The following is a 20,248-nucleotide window of genomic DNA, read 5'->3' on the forward strand; positions in this document are numbered from 1 at the left end:
AAGTGTCCATCAACAGATGAATGGATAAAGATGTGGCACATATATACAATGGAATATTACTCAGCCATAAAAAGAAACGAAATTGAGTTATTTGTAGTGAGGTGGATGGACCTAGAGTCTGTCATACAGAGTGAAGTAAGTCAGAAAGAGAAAAACAAATACAGTATGCTAACACATATATATGGAATTTAAAAAAAAAAAAGGTCATGAAGAACCTTTTCTTCAAGGTTCTTGAAGAAAAGACAGGAATAAAGACGCAGACCTACTAGAGAATGGACTTGAGGACACGGGGAGGGGGAAGGGTAAGCTGGGACGAAGTGAGAGAGTGGCATAGACATATATACACTACCAAATGTAAAATAGCTACTGGGAAGCAGCGCATAGCACAGGGAGATTAGCATAGCACAGGGAGATTAGCTCGGTACTTTGTGACCACCTAGAGGGGTGGGATAGGGAGGGTGGGAGGGAGGGAGACGCAAGAGGGAAGAGATATGGGGATATATGTATATGTATAGCTGATTCACTTTGTTATAAAGCAGAAACTAACACACCATTGTAAGGCAATTATACTCCAATAAAGATGTTTAAAAAAACCCCTAAAAACTCTTTATATACACGTTATATCACTGACCCTCAAAACAACCATCTGAGGTAGGTACTTCTGTCCTTGCCCAAAGTCACATGGTGAGTTAACAGCAGACCCAGGTCTCCTCCCTTCAAAGCCCAGTCCACTGTTCCACAAAATCCCCCAGGTCTTAACCTCCCTTCTCACTTTCCTGGAAAAAAAAAATCCAGTCAGACCAGATACTATAGGACCCTTGGCCAATTCCTTCTTTCCCCATGATGCCCAGGCATCAGGAGTGGAGTTGCGGGGAACAGGAGACGCATCAACTTTCACTGTGGATACCTGGTCAGTGTCAAACATGTGACAGATTAGCAGATCTGAGATCAGAGGTAAGGCTGAGACCAGATGTGAAAGGAGAGGGTGTTTTTTTTTTAAAAAAGAAAGGTTCTGAGAACTGGCAGGACACCTCCAAAGAGGAAAGGAAAAGGCCAGGATAACAGAAACCAGAACCCCTAGGGGACCAGATGTGGGGGACTACATTGGATCTCACAGAGGGAACATCTGGAAAGGTATTTCTTGAGTCTGGGAGCAGACAGGTTTGAGGGAAGGGAGCGTGGCTGCCATGAAGGATAAGGCGTTAAACCTCTCTGGCTCAGATGAACAGCAGCCCTCCCCCTTTTCTACTGAGAAGAGCTGGGATTCTGGTCTCAGAGTCCTACCGAGTACAAAAACCAGCTCACTCCCTCAAAGCCTGTTTTCTGAACTGTAAAACAGGGATTCAAGTCTCTACAAGGTTATCAGGAGGAATAAGTAAGCGCTTACTTAGAGCAATGGCTGGTACACAATTAGCTGTAAAAGAAATGGCAGTGGGCAGCAGTGGATCTTGGTCTGTTTTGACCATTGGTGTCATGATTGGTTGAGAGGTGGTTCCTGTGTCGTTTGTTGCTAATAATAGTTGAAGTACCAAAGTTTTAAAATTATTTACAGCAGAGTCATAGCATACATTCATGTAACCTAATGCAACAGCAACTATATGCATGGAGAAAAAAAGGCTGAGAATTAACTGGGCAGGACACCTTGATGAGCATCCAAGCCCGAGAAAGCATGGGGAGGGGCTATTGATCCTCTAGTTTTCAGCCCTTCACGCCTGTCAGACCGCAGGCCATCGACAAGGGTTTTGCTTGACACCATATACTTTTAAAAGTTAGACTAAACAAGCCCTTCTTTCTATCACTCAGATGCATTTGCACTCAAATAGTAGAAGAGGTGGAGTTACAATGCCAGATACAGCCAAGGGCATGCCAAGCATGATGCTGTGGACTCGTGGTTGGGAAAGCTGATCTGAGAGGCAGGATTGGCCTCAACCTCCATCTCCTCATGTTCTCCTGTGTACTCAACTCTCACTCAACTCTGGAGGAAGAAATACGAAAGAGAGCCCCAACGGCAATCCACTACCTTCTGTCAAAACGTCATGCCTTGAGTAGAGCAACCTTCACTTAAACGCTCGCCATTTGTCTCACACAAGTGCGTGGCCCAGGACTCAGACCAACCTGAGGTGGAGTCCAGGCAGCACCACTTACCGTGTGATCTTGGGTCAGGCCATTTGGCCTCTCTGAATCTCTCCACTAATTAATACCAGGTAATAGCCAGAGGCTGAGAATACAAAAACAAGCCACAAGTATGAATGTTCAGTCAAGTAGGGTCGTTTCAGGGATCTGTGCAGCTCAAGGATTAAAACTAAGGTCTCATCCTAGTGTTCAAGGGCTCTCTTTCCTGTCTCCCAGGCCACCTTTCTAGCCCTCTACCTCACAGCTCCCCCTATATTACAGTTAAACTCCCTGCCCCCTAACTCACTCCTGCTTAAGTTGTTCTGCTGCCCAAAATGCTCTTGCCTTCAATTCCTATTAAAAATCTTTAGTTCTTTCAAAATCCATTTCAAGGGACTTCCCTTGTGGTCCAGTGGTAGAGAATCCGCCTTCCAATGCAGGGGATGCAGGTTCAATCCCCGATCGGGAAACTTAAGATCCCACATGCCACGGGGCAACTAAGCCCATGCGCTGCAACTACTGAGCTCGTGTGCCTCAGCTAGAGAGCCCACATGCTGCAAACTACAGAGCCCATGTGCTCTGGAGCCCGCGTGCCACAGCTAGATAGAGAAAACCCGTGTACCACAACTAGAGAGAAGCCCGAGCGATGCAACTGGAGAGAAGCCCATGTGCTGCAACGAAAGATCCCAAATGCTGCACATAAGACCTGACGCAGCCAAAAAAATAAAAAGAAAATAAAATATTAAAAAACAAAACAAAACAACAAAATCCAATTCAAGCATCACCTTTTCCCTCCTGCCTTTCAGTGCTGCCAGGCACACTGAACTCTAAAGCTGAGCAGAGAAAGGGAAGTGCCAAGAGATGGCAAAGCTGTTTGCATGCCTGCCTTCTCCTTCTAGCTTGAGATTCCCAGCAGGCTGGGGTTAGGTCTCAAACATCCCAGCATCCCCATCAGGCCTTCCATGCAGTGGATGACCCTTAGAATAGTCTCTAGTTACCCTTCCCAGGCGGGTTCTTGTTTTTCTCTGACTTCCAAGACCAGAACAGGGGTTCAGTAAATGACGATTTAGGCAAATAGAGAGCCCCATTTCCCACCCACCTTCCTGTGATTTAAATCATGATGAGGCCACTTGTAACTGTGGACTTTAGGAAAGACGCTTAACTTCTATAAGTCTCCATTCTCATCCATAAAATTAGGATAATAATATTACTAAGCTTGTTGCGAGATTAATGAAACTACAAAGCACCTAGCACTCAGTAGGTGCTCAATAAACAACAGTCCCCCAAGGAGCACTGGATCAAGCCAAAGTGGAAATGGGGAGAAAACGAAATTATAAATTGGAACAGAAAAAAATAAGGTAGAGGAAATAAATACAAACAGAGATTACAATAAATATAAATAGGTTAATCTCACCTATTAAATGACTCTTAGGTTGGGTAAAAAACAGGCTGTTTACAAAAGACACACCTGGACACTAGAGTTCTCTCTTCATTTTACCCATTCTTCCAAGCCCAAGGGTGTGCCTGCAGCCCTTGTCACCCCACACCGCAACACAGCAGACTATTACAGCACATCAGACTATTACCCCTTGGCTTACACCATACATTGTTGGCAGTGTATTATCTATAAAATAAAGGCTCAAAATACTTTTAGGCACCAAAATTTTTATTAACACACCTTCTTGCTCTCTTTTAACATTATAAACCAAATTAATCTCTTTTTGACCCAGAGTTGTGATGGGAACATCAAGTTACAATGCACATTTACGTTTCTCTGGCCCCTCTCAACCTCTGGCTGTCACTTCTCTCGTCCTTTCTTGGCTATCCCTTAACAATATATTCCAACCCCTGTAAAATAGGGACTAAAAGTACCAACCTCATCGTTCTGAGGTTTAAGAGAATGCCAAGCACTAAGCCGGGCTCTCAGGAGCATTCGAACTCCAACAGTTCCTCCACACCCTTTGACATAGCTCCTTCTCATCTGTCATGGGCTGAGGAACCAATGAACCTGTAAACCAAGAATGTGGGTATAAAGTCCATAGGCCAAGTGAGGGCCTGGATGGTAAAGTGCATGGGCTTTGTGAACACCACTGCCAACTTCCAGCCTAAGGAAGGACTGACTGAGTGAGCAGTTCCAAAACCCCTGAGCTCATGGCTCCCTGTGGGTAACTCCCGTGTACCTTTATCATGACCAGGGCTTGAGGAGGGACTTCTCAATTCCCCCTGCCACACTTGGAACAGTATGAGGGATGCAGCAGAGGCCAAAGACTGAATGACTAGCCCCAGGGAGTTGATGGGGAACATTATCAAACCAATCTCAAAGGTGGTGCCATTTGCTCTTGGGGAGGAGAGGCGGGACCCAGGCAAGGACAGCAGCTGGAAGGCAAAGGGCAGGCCTGGTTCTCAGTAGCGGTAGTGATCAGGTTTGAAGGGGCCGTCACAGGGCATGCCCAAGTACTGGGCCTGCTTCTCAGTCAGCTTGGTCAGCTTCACATTCAGCTTGCCCAGGTGGGCTTCAGCCACTGCTTCGTCCAGCTGGGGAGAAACACAGAAAAAGCTGGAATCAGTGCCATGCTCTGGGATCCCTTACTTGCATCTAGCTGCCAAAGAGAGGCAGGAACTGTTCTGTTGTGACATCTGCGGAGTGTTATGCATATCACTTCATTCTATCCTCACAGCCAGCCTCCAGTGTGGCTTTTGGCTGCTCAGTTCCCCTTCTTCAAGGGGGAACCAAGCTACATCCTCCCCTCCAAGCAGCCCTAATGGGACAATCAATTACATCTCCTTCCTTACCCTCCATCAACCTAAGCAGCCAACCAAAATGCTTCTCTGGAATTTATCTATGGACAAGACATATTTTCATGACAGGGGCTTTCAGGATTCCTAAACAGGGAGGCTATCAGTCTCTGCTCACCAGGGGCAAGTCTATTTGACAAGTGAAGTGAATGTAGGAGGAAAAAAGAGCCAAGAGACAGAGAAAGAGCTCTAATGCCAATGGATCCCTGGATCCAGTGTCTGAATCTTAGACTCCTCCATTACAGAACCAATAGAGTTCCTTTTTAGATTACACTGGTTGTGTTTGTTTCAAAATACATCCTTAGCACTGGTGGTATAGTGGTGAGCATAGCTGCCTTCCAAAATACATCCTTAAAATCTCTGTCTATAAATTCATAAAACTCCTTCCTTCAAGAGGGGGAGCCTAATTCCTCACCCCTTGAGTGACTCAATTCTAATGAATAGAATAAAGCAGAAGTGGTGGTGTGTGACTTGGAGACTGGGTCCTAAAAGGCACTTCAGCTTCCTCCTTTGCTCTCCCCCTGGATCTGGGGGAGGCCAGCTGCCATCTCATGAGGAAACTTAAGCAGCCCTATGGAGATACGCATGTGGCAAGGAACCACCTGCCAACAGTGATGTGAAGTGGATCTTCCAGCTCCAGTCAAGCCTTCAGATGACTGCAGCCCTGGCTGACATCTCGACTACAACCTCATGAATTACGCTGCTCTCAAACTCTCAACCCACAGAAACTGAAATAATAAATGTTTATTGTTTTAAGCCAGTAAGTTTTGGATTTAAATTGCTATACAGTAACAGATAACTAATACACCAGTTTGAACAGGGTTTCTAAAGGATCCTGACTAATAAAAAAATTGCCATCTCCTTTCACAAATGTGGAAATCAAGGCTCAGAAAGGTGGAATGACTTGCCCAAGGTCACAAAGGTAGTTAATGACAGAGCTAGGTTTTGAATCCAGGGTCCACCTGGCTCCAAAGTCCCATAACTTGTCTCAAGTTATGGTCTCCAAGGCAGCTTTGAAGAGACAGAACAGAAACCAAGGAGGATAGAGGCTGGGGTTAGATAAGGCCTATTTCTAAGTCTGACCAGTGCTGAAATGCATAAAGGGGGCCTGAGAAGAAGGGCAAGTGGCTGTACTTAGAGAAGGATCAACCCTGAGCGGGGCTCTCACTTTCTCAGCGTCCAGCTCCAGGTAGGGCCTCTTTCTACCCCCAAGTCCCATCCCATAATGGCGGAATAGCCTTTAACCACAGCCCAGCCCAGAGAGCTTTACATTCCCAAGTGGTTTCACACTCACGGTCTCATTAGAGGCTCACAAACACCCTTAAGAAGGAGGCCAGGGTTTATTCTTCTATTTAACAAATGAAGAAACTGGGGAGAGGCAGGCAAAGGCAGGAGCAGAGCCCACCCCTAAGTCCTAAGTCCATGTCAGCTCTGGAGGCAGAATGAAGGTCTCCAGTGCCCAGAGGACACAATGAATTCTCCCTTCTATTGGCCTGGCTTAGCCGAGAACACCCTTCCTTCTCCCTGCTCCCCGTACCCAGGAGGCAGTGTGTCATAACGGTTAACAACTTGGACAGGCAGGGGTGGGATGCACTCCTGGCCCAATACTTTGCAGCTGTGGAGGCAAGTCACCCTCTGAAGCTTAGTTTCTTCATCTGTAGGCTGGGTCTCTCAGAGCTGGTATAGAGATCAGTGATATTCAAGAGCGCTTGGTGCAAGTACCTTAAGAAATGGTGGCTGCTCTCTCTTTCCTTGTTAACCAAGGTACATAATCCCTTGCCCACATCTCGCATGTGAGATGTGAAGCCTGTCCCCAACCCGTATCTTGGCAGTGATGAACGAAGAAGATAGGATGGGGCCAGGTGCTGGGGTAGGAGGTGAGCTCTTTGCCTTCTCACTTCCAACCCCGGCCTCATTTTAAAGGCCTGCCCAATCTCTCACTATATTCACAGCCGTATTTCCTCCAACTGAGATCAGATGAGGGGTCAAATGAGACTTTTTTAACCGCACAACCAGCATGGGAACCTGGCAGGCTGCCCAGGACAGGACAGCCCCCTGAGGCCCTGACAGGTAAAACATCTGGTCAGGCAAGACAGTGCCTGAGGAAGACTAGGGGGAAAGGAGTTGGCTGGCTCGGGGGCAGACAACCCAGCCTCTTCCTACTTCTCGTCAGTTGGCAGACCAGCTTTTCAAAGGGTGGGAGGAGTGGTATGAAGACTCCACCGCAGCCTCTCCAGCAGCCAAGGGCTGGAAGCAAGAGCTACTCTTACCATTTAGCTGAGAAGGAAACTGAGGCCCAGTCAGGCAAAGTAGCAAAGCCAAGTTCACCCATGACACTGGCAAAAAAAAAAGCCAGGACTAAAACATAGTGTTCTGACCTGTGGGAGAGGGCAGTTGCAGGGGGTGTTAGAACAAGCACTGGATTTGACGTCAGACGACCTCATTGTCATGGTTAATCTGACCACACGCGCACAACACGTCAGGTGCCATGCTCAGTGTGTTAGTGGCATCATCCCATTCCAAGGCCACAATCACGCAGCCTGTAGGCTGCATTCGGCTTACAAACACTTCCAAGTTAACCAACCTGGTTATATTTAAAAACTGAATATTTCACACAAATATACTGATATCTGGCTTCCTTTGAAACGTCAGGAGCCCTGGTCCAGTGGGTCCAGGTTGATGACAGGCAGCCAACCTCTTCAACTGGGGCACGTGCTCTTTGGTCAGTTCCCACCCAGCCCATTTACCTGCCCAATCCCTGTAGGCATGTGGGTTTGTGACCTGTGATCTAAGGAAATCCTCACAGTCCTTAAAGAGGTAATATCACCTTCATTTTACAGATAAGGAAATGGAGGCACAATTACACAGCCTCTAAGTGGTAAGGGTGAGATTCAAACCTGGGTGTGTCTCACTCCAAAGCCCATGCTCCTCTCACCACCCAGCCCTGCCACTCTGGGAGTTATTCCCTGCTTTGGGCCCCAATTTCCTCCTCTGTTAAAAGGAGAGAATGATTTCTGCCCTGTGGAGGACCCTGTGAAGATCTTCAAGAGAGTGGAGAGCCGAGTGCTGTATGAACTCTGGCAAGGCCTGCATGGAGAGCCCAGGGCTGGACACATGACCCTTGGCCAGGGGTGGAGGTAGGAACCCACCTTCTTGGGCAGGAAGTGGACCCCGACGGGATACTTGTCTGGGTGGGTCCACAGCTCAATCTGCGCCAGCACCTGGTTGGTGAAGGAGTTGCTCATCACGAAGCTGGGGTGGCCCATGGCGCAGCCCAGGTTGACCAGCCGGCCCTCGGCCAGAATGATGACGCGGCGCCCGTTCTTCAACAAGTAGCGGTCCACCTGCAAGTGGGCAGCACAGTGGTAAGGGCTGGTGGGCACAGCTCCCAGTGTCCACCCCTATCCTCATCCTACCCTCCTGTCCAGCAGGCCTCCCGACCTCCAGCAGGGCCCACAAAGGGCCTGGACTGCCCCAGAACAACCTCCAGCACAGGGCCTGGCACACGCAATTAATAAGAGCCAGTATTTGTTATGCAACTCTGAGCAGCAGACCTCATAGGTCTGCTGTGAGAATTTAAAGAGCTGACATGTACAAGGCACTTAGTTTAAGTACTACATATTAGCTAATGTTATTATTATTACTGGCATGTGCCCTGGGCTAAGAACATACATATAACCATATATACATATATACACAATATATATATAAAATTATCACATTTAATCCTACTAACAACCCTGTAAATTAAGTACTGCTATTATCCCCATTCCACAGATAAAGAAACTGAAGTTTAAAGGGTTAAGTTCTTTGTCCAGAGCCACACATTACAAAGCGGCTGCAACATGAGCCTGGACAGTCTGAGGACAGATCCCATGTTCTCAATCACCATGCCTAGTAACAAGTTGAATGCGGTGGTACTCAACCTTGGCTGCACATCGGAATCATCTTGGGACCTTTAAAAATGGGGATGCCTTGGCCTCACTCCAAGATTCCAATTTAAGCAGCCCTGAAACCAGTCCCTCTTGCACCCATCCCACTGCCCAGGTTGCCAGACCCTCGTCATCTGACTTGCTTGACGGCCAGCCTACGAGCACGCCCCCCTCGGCACTCCATCCACCAAGCCTGCTGGCAGGGCTGGGGCTTCTCACCTGGGGCTTGATGTTCACCTTCTCCACAGCGTTCTCGTTCAGCCACTTGACATCAATCTCCACGTCAAAGTGTCCGATGTTACACACAATGGCGTCATCTTTCATCTGTTCAAAGTGCCTGTGGAGGAGCCCCAGCCTGTGACAGACTGTCAGGGACCAAGAGTAGCTGCAAGCCTGCCCCCTCCTTCACTCCCTGGGACCCCCCCACCTGGCGCCTACCTGCCGAGGATGATGTCGATACAGCCCGTGGTGGTGACAAAGATGTTGCCCTCCTGACAGGCCTCATCCATGATGGTCACCTCATAGCCTGTGTAGGGACAGCGTCTGTGCGTCATCCAGGGTGGCCTGGCCCCCCCTCTGGCCCCAGTGGCTGACAACCAACCTTCACCCTATCATACCCTCCATGGCAGCCTGAAGCGCGTTGATGGGGTCGATCTCCGTGATGATGACGCGGGCCCCGAAGCCCCTCAGGGCCTGGGCACAGCCCTTGCCCACGTCACCATAGCCCGCTACCACCGCCACCTTGCCCGCAATCATCACGTCCGTGGCCCGCTTGATGCCATCTATGAGGGACTCCCGGCAGCCATAGAGGTTGTCAAACTTGCTCTGAAAGGAGAGGGGGCAAGGCGGCTACGGGGGCAGGCAAGGCCCTGGGGCCTCAAACCCACTCTCAACATCTCAGCCTGGCGGGCCTTGGGCTGAACACCTCCTGGGACTTCTCCCCACCAGCTAATGTGCTCATGTGCCCCTTGCCCTGCTCAGTCCCACGACTTTCTCCCTGGCCTATCTCTGCCAGTCCAGAAGGCTTCCTGCGGATCAACTATGAGAGATTGCCCAGTCAAAGAATCTGCTTCATGTTAAACCTCTTGATGCCCAGCTCTGAGGCTCACTGCACAGTTCTTTGCCTCTTTAATGCCTTTAATGCTTTGCCTCATTACCCTAAGTCTACAACCCCTTTTCCCCCTCAAATGAGGGCTAAGCCCCTAGCCTGCAGCCTTCCCAGGGGACTTTCTGCAAGGCCTACTCCTGAGCTGCTCTGGGAACCAACAACTGGAGCCATCACTGCCCCACAGGCTCACCTTGGTGACAGAGTCGTTGACATTGATGGCAGGCACCTTCAGGATCCCGTTGGCCATCATCTTGTACAGGTTGTGGACCCCCGTTGTGGTCTCTTCGGAGATGCCTCGGATGCCTGAACAAGAGAGGAGGGGATGAATTTCAGGCCAGGAAGGAGTGGCCCAAGGGACAGGGTGGCATCTGGGATGAAACTCCAAGAGCCTCAGAGATCCCACAACTGAACTCACCCAAATTCCTCATCTTTGCCTCCTAAAGCCGCTCCTCCTTCTGGGTTCCTATCTCTGTAACGGACACCACAGTCCACCTAATCACCTAGGCCAGCATGAGGGAGGAGCCACTACCATCACCAGGCCTAATGATTCTACCTCCCAACAACTCCCCAACTCTCCACTTGCACTGTCACTGCCCTAGTCCCTGCCACCATCGTCGCTTGCCTGTCCCAGCCACAACTCATCCTCTACACAGTAGCCATTTTTAACATATACATTTGCAGGGAAGTCTTTTCAGTACCATCCAATTACTTCCCTTTACTCTCAGGATCAAACCAAACTCTTTTCTCAGTCTATTCTATTAAGTCTTTACAGATCTGATCTTCACTAAAGCTCCAGCCACAACCTGCAATTCTCCCCAGTGAAGGAAGCTGCCATGCTGGCTAACTTTCTGTTTTATGAATGGTCTGTCCTTTCCTGCCTCAGGGCCTTTGCACTCACTACACTACCCCACTTTCCTCCCCACCCGCTTTTAACAAAGCTGACGCATTCCCAGCTGTTCTCAGCCCTTGCCTTGGCTTGCCCTTGGGTCATCAGCTCAGCCAGGCCTCCCCTAGCCGCCCAGCCCCGAAGCCGGGCCCTAGCACGCCTACAGGAGCCTGCTGTTCTCCCATCTTCCACAGAATCTGCTGCTCGAGGCACTGGGAGTCCTGCCAGGCCTGCTGCTTTCATGTGGGCAAGCAGGCCCCGTTTAAACCACTAGCGCCCAGCCCATCCACCCGTCCTACTCACCTGACAGGAGCTGTGGGTACTTGGTGTGGATGAGGTTGGTGAGGTCACCACCATCGTCCAGAATCATGTTGAGGGGCCCGTCCTTGAAGTACAGCGTCTGCTCAATGCACCACAGATATTCCTCGTCCGTTTCACCCTTCCAGGCGTACACTGGAGAGTGAGTGGCGTATCAGGGCCTGGCCCTCCCCACTGGCACCTGCCCCAGGGACCCACCTGGATAGAGCCAATACTATCTCCTTCCTAATTCCCATCCCCTGCCACCTCTAGCCCCTCTGAGGACTCAGCAATGGTAAGAACACAACTTGGAGCCAGAGAAATCTGAGTGCAAATCCTGGTTCTGCACTCACCAGCTGTGTGACTTTGGGAAAATCACTTCACCTCTCTGAGCCTCAGTTTCCTCATCTATAATAGTATGGATTATGTGAGACAGAGGCCAAGTACAGACCCCCCCCCCATATATAGGTATCTGGAAATAATTATTTCCTTTCCTACCTCTTCTGTCTGGGCCTCCAACCCAGTGACCAGGGCTCCTACCCACAATGCCTACTGCTAGGATGGAGGCGCACAGGGGCAGGAAGCCACTCTCAGGTGGACCCAAGTGAGACAAGATCCAAGATTCATTATGCACTGAAAGGACTTGATGGGCCAGCAGTCTCTGTGGTAGGTTATCCTAGGCAAAGTCTGGCCGAAAACTACTAACAGCAGCTACCATGTATGGAGCACTTTCTCTGTGCCAGACATCACTCTAACTGCTTCATGCCCCATCTCATTTTTCCTCACAGAAACCCTGTGAGGCAGCCATTACCATCATCACCATTTACAGATGCCCAGAGAGGGGCTAAGATGTGCCCAGGTCACTCAGTATGGCATTCCTGAGCAGGCATCAGAACCCAGGCAGGGCTCCTGGGAATTCGAGGGCAGACCAGTGGTTAGGACTCTGCGCTTCCACGGCTAGGCGCCCAGGTTTGATCCCTGGTCGGGGAACTAAGATCTCGCAAGCCACATGGCGCAGCCAAAAAAAAAGAACCCAGGGCTCCTGACTGCCAGCCCAGGCTCCTCCCATCATATGGTACAACTGAGACACAGGTGTGGGGCTCCCATGAACCTCCCGTGAGCAAAGGACACCTGCCAAAGCAGGGCCAGCTTCCCCTCCCCCAAATTGGGGCAGACAATGGCATTAAAAACAAAACCTTTCCCAGAAAAGGGCCATGGAGCCCAAACTAGGCTGAGGAGTTGGAGACAGGCCAATCCAGCCTTGGTCAGTCTCTGGAGAGGTCCTCCCCCACTCTTTACCCTCTACCTGTGGCTGGTTAGAAGGAACTGTGAATGTCCTATTTCATCATCATCAGAGCTAACCACTGCCCTCCTCAAGCCCAGGCAGACTTGTGCCTATTTCTCCAGCAGCTTGTGAGAAAGTCTTTCCTCTTTGGTCCTGGTACTTCCCCAGCGCCCAAACCATCAGATACTATGCAACGGACCTCTGAGACTTTTTTTCTGCCCAGTATCCCTCCCTGATTCTTTCGGAAACAGACCCACATCATTCCTTTAAAGAATTTCCCCTCTTCAACATCGTGTGGCTCCCAATCATTAGATCCCACCCTTCCTGATCACATGACTTGAACTGGGCAAGTAAGTGCCTTCAATAGGATTTTAGATGACAGTTGGACAAAACAGTTCTTTCCAATGGGTCACTAGGCTAGGATTCTGTGGCCATGACTCCTCTCCTCTACCGCCGGGAAGTCTGTAGCAGTAAAAGTCAGTGAAGCAAACAGGAAAAAGCAGAGCCACTTCATGCATTCCTGCATCCCTCAGAAGCAAGCTGGCCTCACCTGGAATGCCAGCCTTGGCAATGGCAGCTGCTGCATGGTCCTGGGTGGAGAAGATATTGCAGCTGGACCACCGCACCTGAAAGAGCCAGCAAAACAGGGCTGGTCACAGACAATTCAGAAGACCAAGGTCACTGGACAGGGATAAGAAAAAGCCCTGGAGCTAGGGCCGAGAGGCTCGGGATCTACATCCAGCCAGTTCTGCAACCTCAGGCTGGGTTGCAAATGGCAACCAGTGGATGGGAGTGGATGGGAGCCAGAGCACTGACAAGACCCAACTTATGTTAAAACATGGCTCTGCTGTGTGGAAGGGAAAAGGCTCCACGCAGAAGCAAGGAGACAGGGCAGAAGCTGTTGTCAGAGTTCAGACAAGAAATGCACCTCTAGCAGTGGAGGTGATGATGCGTGTACTTTGAGGGCTGAGCTGACAGGATTTGCTGCAGGGTTCGTTGTTGGAGTAAGAGAGCAAGAGGAGTCAGGGACGACCCCAGGTTCTTGAACTGAGAGGGCCTGTAAGGCTGAAGTCTGCATCTGCCTACACGGGGAAGCCTCCAAGAAGAGAAGGAAATCATGAGTTCCTTTGGACATGCTGAGGCTGAGATGTCAATCAGATCTCCAAGTGGAGGTGATACATCAGTTGCTGGGTATCCAAGTCTGGAGTTCCAGGGAGAAGTCCAGGCTCGTACATATAACTGGGAGTCATCACCATACAGACAGTATTTAAAGCCATAAAATCAGATTGCCAAGAGTGTGAGTGTATAAAAGAAAGAAGAGGTGCAAGGACTGAACCCTGGTGTATTCTGTGGCTGGCTTTTGCTGCTCTGCCCTGCCCCCTGCTTTGGGAAACATCTTGCCCCCAGAGAAGTTGGAAGAGCTGCAATCATTGGTACATATAACCCAGGCTGAACCAATCAGAGCGCGCCATCCTTCCAGCAGCCATGATTGGCCAAGGGCAGGCACATGACCCCAGGAGGGCCTAGGAGAGCCAGTCCTTAGGTGACTCAGTAAAACGCCGGGCTTGAGTTTTTCCTATCAGAGCTCCCCAGTCAGGAGAATGTGAACTGAGGGCAGTCAGACGCCGTCTTCCCAGCGAGAGAAAATCTGCAGAACAGTCACGACAAATGGAGGTGGGGGGCACTGTGACAAGGCTGTAGCTGGAGCCCCTGCTGGGCCTGAGGGGGCACAAGACTGGAGTTCCCCACTGCACAAGAACTGCTGCTGCGGGCCTCACCTCAGCACCCAGGGCAACGAGGGTCTCAATGAGGACAGCCGTCTCCACGGTCATGTGCAGGCAGCCGGCAATGCGGGCGCCCTTCAGTGGTTTGGAGGCCGAGTACATCTCCCGCATGCGCATCAGGCCCGGCATCTCATTCTCTGCGAGGTCCAGGGCCTTGCGTCCCCAGGCGGCCAGGCTGATGTCAGCTGTGGGGGCAGGATGGATGGGAGTTCGTGAACCACCGCATCCCGCCAACCACAAAGCACTGCCACTCAGCACTCATCCACTTGCAGGCAAGAAACACTAGACTGGGTAATCCGGTCACTGCACTCTCTCACTCATTCAACAAGGATTTATGGAGCCAGGGCAGTCAAAAAAGAAAGACATGGTCCCTGCCAGTAACCACAGCTTACTTATAGCCTTGTGGGAGAAGACATTTAATCAAAGAATCACACAGGACCATGAATATTACAACACAGGTAAGTGCCCCCCTGAAAAATAGCTATCAGCCTATATATACCTCCTGCTACCCTTTCTGCTGCCACCTACCAACGTCCTCATTCCCTAAAGATTTTAGCTCTTGGCTCGCCACATTCCTAGTCATCACTCTTGGTGACTTCAGCACTCATAAATGATATAATCTAACACCTTGGACTCGGCACAGCTCCTTTATCTCCTTGAAGATATAAAAATGCTTCTCCACTCCTCATGTTTCTCTCCACATGGAGGGAACTCATCTGTGTAACTAACACTCTTGGCCTCTCTCTGCCCCAGGGGAGGTGGAGTGACTTGTCTAACTAGTAAACTTAGGAGGAATAAACTGGGCATGCGCAGTTCAGGTCTCCCGTCTTTTGCAAGCAAGCAGCAGCCAACCTACCTGCAGGAAGTGTGTTCTTCCACATAGAGACCTACCCAGGCCCGCCCTGCCTGTAACTCGTGGGTTAACTGCTGAATTTTGGGGTTCAGTTAGCATGATCATTGGGACTTTGACACTAATCTGCATTCTCTGGCTTCGATGTTATTAGTCATCCCTTGGTAACTGCAGCGGATTGGTTCCGGGAACGCCTGTGGATACCAAAATTCTCGGACGCTCAAGTCCCTTACATAAAATGGCATAGTACAATGAATACTACTCCTGTCCCTTATAATCTCACCCTCCCTCCCCTGCCACACTAGCCCATTCTCAAGGTCAGTCCCTAGGTCAGTGTTTGCAAACTTCCCGGATAAGGGTCATCTGGCATGCTTACAAATCTCCCCTGCGGAATCAGATTCAGTAGGTATAGGATGGGGCCCGGAACTCGTCGTGATTTTTATCTTTAGGGGAGCTTAGATCCTGCCAATCACCCAAAAGGGGTGGTGGGTGGGAGGGAAAGGACTATAGAGAATTTAGTAATAAATAATAAAACCAACTAAGTCACTCTGCTTCCTACTGTACATCTAAACAACTTCACAGATGAAATATACCCCCCCATGGGAGGGACTACTCCCACTGTGCCTCAACACACACCCCCTCCAACCCCTGCCCACTTTGGCAGGCCATCACCCATGATACTCTCCCTTGGAAATCTTGATTTCAAGCGACCGACTCTGGCCATGTCCCATCTTTCCAATACTCTCTGTCTAGGGCCCAAACTCCAATAAAGCTGCAACGGGTCAGGTCAGAACCTTTAATCCATTTATCCTACGATTATCACTGTACCTCACTGCACCCTTCATGTTCTCAACATCTTCCACAATTTAGATTCCACTGTCCCTTCTACCCTCTTGTTCTCTGAGAACTCCTCAGCAAAACTCCCACCCTGGTTAAACCCAGCCCTCCACTGCACCCAAGTCATTGAGCCCAGCAGGAGGAAAATGATGACCACACCAAGAGTTTCATTTATTAAGACCACAAATCTCAAGGGACACTCCAGCAATCCTATTACATCTTCTTAGTAAATTTACCACCTTTTCCACTCCAAACTTCTAACCTTTCCTCATCAACTGATGACCTCACTTCACAATTCATCGAGAAGAATTCAGAACTATGCCACTTTTCCTCCAGGGAATCCACTAGTCCTCCTCACATGTAGTTACAGACCAGGCATTCCTTTGTTACAACAGACAGGGCTGTCTCTGCTCTGTGGGGCCTGATCCCATATCGTTTTACCTCCTTGATGACTTCACTACTCCACTAAAACTGCTCTTCTCAAGGTCTCTGTAAGGCCTAATCCCCATAACTAATGGTCAATTACCTATGTTCATGGTTCTCCCTGCAGCACGAATAGCACTAAGTACTCTCTCCTTCTGAAACCCTTTCTTTGCTTGGCTTCTATGCCTGTCTTTCTGTGGCTTCCCTACCACCTTCCTGGCTCCTCTTCCTGTTACAGACTCTAAAGTTTGGAAGCTCTCAGGGCTTCATCATCTCCCTCTTCTCTCCTACCAGATGAGCTCATCCCATTTTATGGCTTGAAATACCTTTTCTATGGAAATGTCTCCCACACATTCATCTCCAGCCCAATCTTCTCCCCTGAACTTGAGACTCATATAATCCAACTGCCTATTCAGCATCTCAATTTGGATGCCCAAATGGATTATGTGTCAAGTTTGAGCCCTCGTGACTCCTTGCCCTCACCCCCCAAACTTGTCACTCCCCAAATCTTCCCATTTTAGGAAATGAAACCACCATTCGACCAGCTGCTCCAGCCAAAAACTTAACGATTTCTTGCTTTCTCTTTCTCCCTTGCACCCCCTTTCAACCCATCAGCACACTGTTGGCTCAACATCCCCAATACAAGCAATCCAACAGCATCTCACCGCCTTGGATCACTGAAGCCACCTCCTCACTGGTCTCCCTGCTCCCACGTACTATTCTCCCCACAGAAGTCAGAGAAAAAAACTTTTCAATTTTAAAATATATCACCTCCATTCTTCTGCTCAAGTAAAAAACAAGCCAACATCCAATGGCTTCCCCTTAACCATGAATAAAATCCTAACTCATCACATGGCTTTAGGGTCCTACCCAGGTGACTGCCCACCCTTCTCCCCCACCTCTCTACCCTCTTCTCCCCCTCTCTAGTTGCTTAACCACACGAACCTCCGGGTGAGCTAAACTCATTCCCACCTCAGGGCTTTAACCAAGCAGCTCTCTTACCCTGGAAGGTTCCTCCCCAGCACCTGATACAGTACCTGGCACACAGGAGGGGCTCAACAAAAACCTGGAAACAGGAAAGAACTTGGTATTTTGTTGCTGGAGGAACAGAGTGTGCCAGGGTGACTCTAGTAGAGGGAGTAAGATGATGAATCAGGACTTTATTCCTATAGAGTTTTAAGGGGAGTATCATGACCAGACTTGTCTTCCGAAAAGCCCTCTTTGGTTGCTGCATGTATCTGTGGAGCAACAGACCTGGGGAGACCTGTGAGGAGGGAGACCAGGACTGAGGTGGTGGCCACGGAGACAGAGAATTGGGCAGATCTCCTCACTTATAAAATGGAGACAATACTACTGTATTATCCGTATGCATGTCTGTCCCACCCTCATCCTTGAGTCACCCTTGTATCTCTAGTGCCCAGCTGGGCCTGGCACAGAGAAGGGGTCCGCAAATGTTGGCCAACCACACCTGTTGTTAGGACTGAATGAGAGAAGGTCCACGAAAGGGGCTGGCACGAGACAGGGTTAGCAAACAAGAAACAAATCTGAACCTAGTCCAACTCCCAGCATTTACGAATGAGGAAAGGCTCAGAGAAGGGTTTGCCCCAGGTTCCACAGCCAGTCAATGGCAGAGGCAGGACTGGTGGCCAGGGAGGGCTAGAGCCAGAGGCTCCTGGGAGGGGCACAGCAGTAGTGGACAATGGTTCCTGTCCTATCCTAAGCTTCACCCCCTCTGCCACCACCTGTCCCTCTAGCCAAAAAGAACTCTTTCACTGCCCTCAGGACAGCTGTGTCAGCCCTGGTGTTTTCATGGGTCCCTCAACTCCAAGGGTACAGGAGGGTCTGGCACTCTAAGCTCTGGGGGTTTTGGTGCCCAGGAGAGCTGAGGACTTGCAGAGGTTGCAGTAACACCTGTCCCAGGAAAAGCTAAGAGGCATAATAGCAAAACCCTCTCTGAGCCTCAGTTTCTTTGTCTGTAAAGTGGGAATAATCATCCCTAACCTTCTATGAGCCCTGAGGATTAAAGAAGATGCCATATGGGCAAGGTCGGGCACACTGTGCCCTCCCTGATGGAAGCGTCCTTCCTCCAACCCTACCTAGCCAAGCTCCTCCACTTCCAAATGCAGCCTTATCTGCTGCCACACAACCCGAGCCCTCAACCCTAACCCATCCAACTCTCCACAGTGTAACATGTCCCCATTCCACTTCTGCCACTGGACCTTGGCTTAATCTTTCTGGGCTTCAGTTTCATCCACACAAGAGGGACAATACCTACTCTGGCCTGCTACTTGATAAACTACTATTGGTAGGTTGTTATTTTCCACAGTCTTTGCAAGTCACTTCCTGTTAGGGCTTCAGTTTCTTCCTCTGTATCATGAGATAAAGTCCACCTCTAAAGATCATTCTGTAAACAAATGCAAATCCCCAGATACATAGCAAGTGCTCCATGAATGATGCTTTTCTCCAGGTTGAATGGCATCTTGAATTTACTTTAAAAATTGCTAGCCAGGCTGAACTGGTTTTTGCTGAAAGGTCATTAGGGTTATTCCAAATGTGTTCACTTATATACAGTGGTGAAAAGGTGGGCACGGCCTGGGTTCATATCCTGCTCCACCACCTCCCAGCTGTAAAAATGTGGGCAAGTTACCTTTTTTCCTGGGTTTCAGTAAACCCATCATAAAATGAGAAAGTCATAGTCCCTACCCTAAAAAGCCATTAGAATAAAATGAATTAATCTATAATAAACGTAGAAGGCAATGCCCATTCCACAGTAAACGCCCAATAAACGTTAACTATCAGTGTATCAGCTTCAATCCATAGAACACCAGGAAGAAGTTTTCTAACCACTCCAAAATTTCTTCGAGATTCTCTGTATGACTGTACCTTCTGGCCAGGTGGGTGACCCCAAGAGGTTGAGTAACAAGCCCAAAGTCCCTGGTAAGTGGACTAGCTCGGCCTTGGGCTCAGTCTCCAGGCCTCTCCCCACGTGCCCTTCGGGGCCCCAGTGCCCTAGCCTTCCCTGTAGGAGGCCCAGAGAGGGTGGGCACTTGCCCGGGACCACCAAGTTAGCCAAAGAGCCGGTCCAGGCCCAGGAGGCAGGATCCAGGCCCCCTAGTGTAGGTCCCGGCAGGTGCCACTGGTCCCAGGCCGCGGCCAGGTGCGCGCTGCCCGCCTGCCCCAGGCGGCTCTGGCGGAACACGCCGCCAGTTCGCCGCTCCGCGGGCCTCGCCGCTGCACCGGCCTCGCGGGGCACGCCGGGACGCATAGTCCGCGGCCGCCTCCGAAGACCCGCTCGCGGCGGCGGGAGAACTCCAACCCCCAGACGGCCTCGCGCGGCCAAGACCGCGCTGTGCCGGCGATTCAAGGGGGGTCTTTCAGAGCGCCCCGGGTCGGCTCCGCGGCAGCCGCCTCAACAGGCCCCCAGCGGAGGCGGAGCAGACGCGGCCGGCTGCACGTCCTGGAACTCACCGACTTTGTAAGGCAGCTTGTCCGACATGCCGGCGGCGTTTCCGCACGGAGTGATGGACACAGGCGAAGGGTGCCGAGCCGCGGACTGGAGGCAGGAGCGGGTCAGGCGGCGCCGGGTAGGGACCTGCGCGTGGCGCCGGCGCCTTTAAATATCTTCCCCTGGCTTGCATATTCATGAGTCCCGCTGGAGCTGAGCCATAGGGGCGGGGCAAACGCACGGGGGCGGGGCCGGAGTGGACTTCGGTCCCTGCTGAGCGCAGTTTTTTTCCCATGCGGTCCTTCCACCTCCCGCCCTGGGCAGCGAAGGGAGATCGGGTATAGGCCTGAGAACTAACTCGAGGCCGTTCTTTCATTCGTTCAACCAGTGAAACCGATGTCAAAACCGGGTGAAACTGAAATTCCAACCAGTTCACTTCCCCGAACCTCAGTTTCTTCTTCAGTAAAGCGGGCAGAATGATACCTACCATACA

General features: G+C 50.3%; 1 protein-coding gene across 1 annotated transcript; it reads right to left on the reverse strand.

Moving 5' to 3' along the window:
* Positions 1 to 3,757: 3,757 nt before the first annotated feature.
* Positions 3,758 to 19,922, reverse strand: AHCY (adenosylhomocysteinase). Its single transcript, XM_057529846.1, has 10 exons — positions 19,779 to 19,922; positions 14,195 to 14,385; positions 12,967 to 13,042; positions 11,138 to 11,287; positions 10,139 to 10,251; positions 9,458 to 9,665; positions 9,279 to 9,366; positions 9,060 to 9,177; positions 8,058 to 8,252; positions 3,758 to 4,647 (listed from the first exon to the last, which is right to left on the reverse strand). Exons 1-10 carry the CDS (start codon positions 19,804 to 19,806, stop codon positions 4,516 to 4,518), a joined length of 1,299 nt encoding a protein of 432 aa, XP_057385829.1. The 5' UTR covers positions 19,807 to 19,922; the 3' UTR covers positions 3,758 to 4,515.
* Between the last annotated feature and the right edge of the window lie 326 nt (positions 19,923 to 20,248).

The sequence above is a fragment of the Balaenoptera acutorostrata genome, chromosome 15 (genome assembly GCF_949987535.1).
Source record: "Balaenoptera acutorostrata chromosome 15, mBalAcu1.1, whole genome shotgun sequence".
NCBI classification, from domain to species: Eukaryota; Metazoa; Chordata; class Mammalia; order Artiodactyla; family Balaenopteridae; genus Balaenoptera; species Balaenoptera acutorostrata.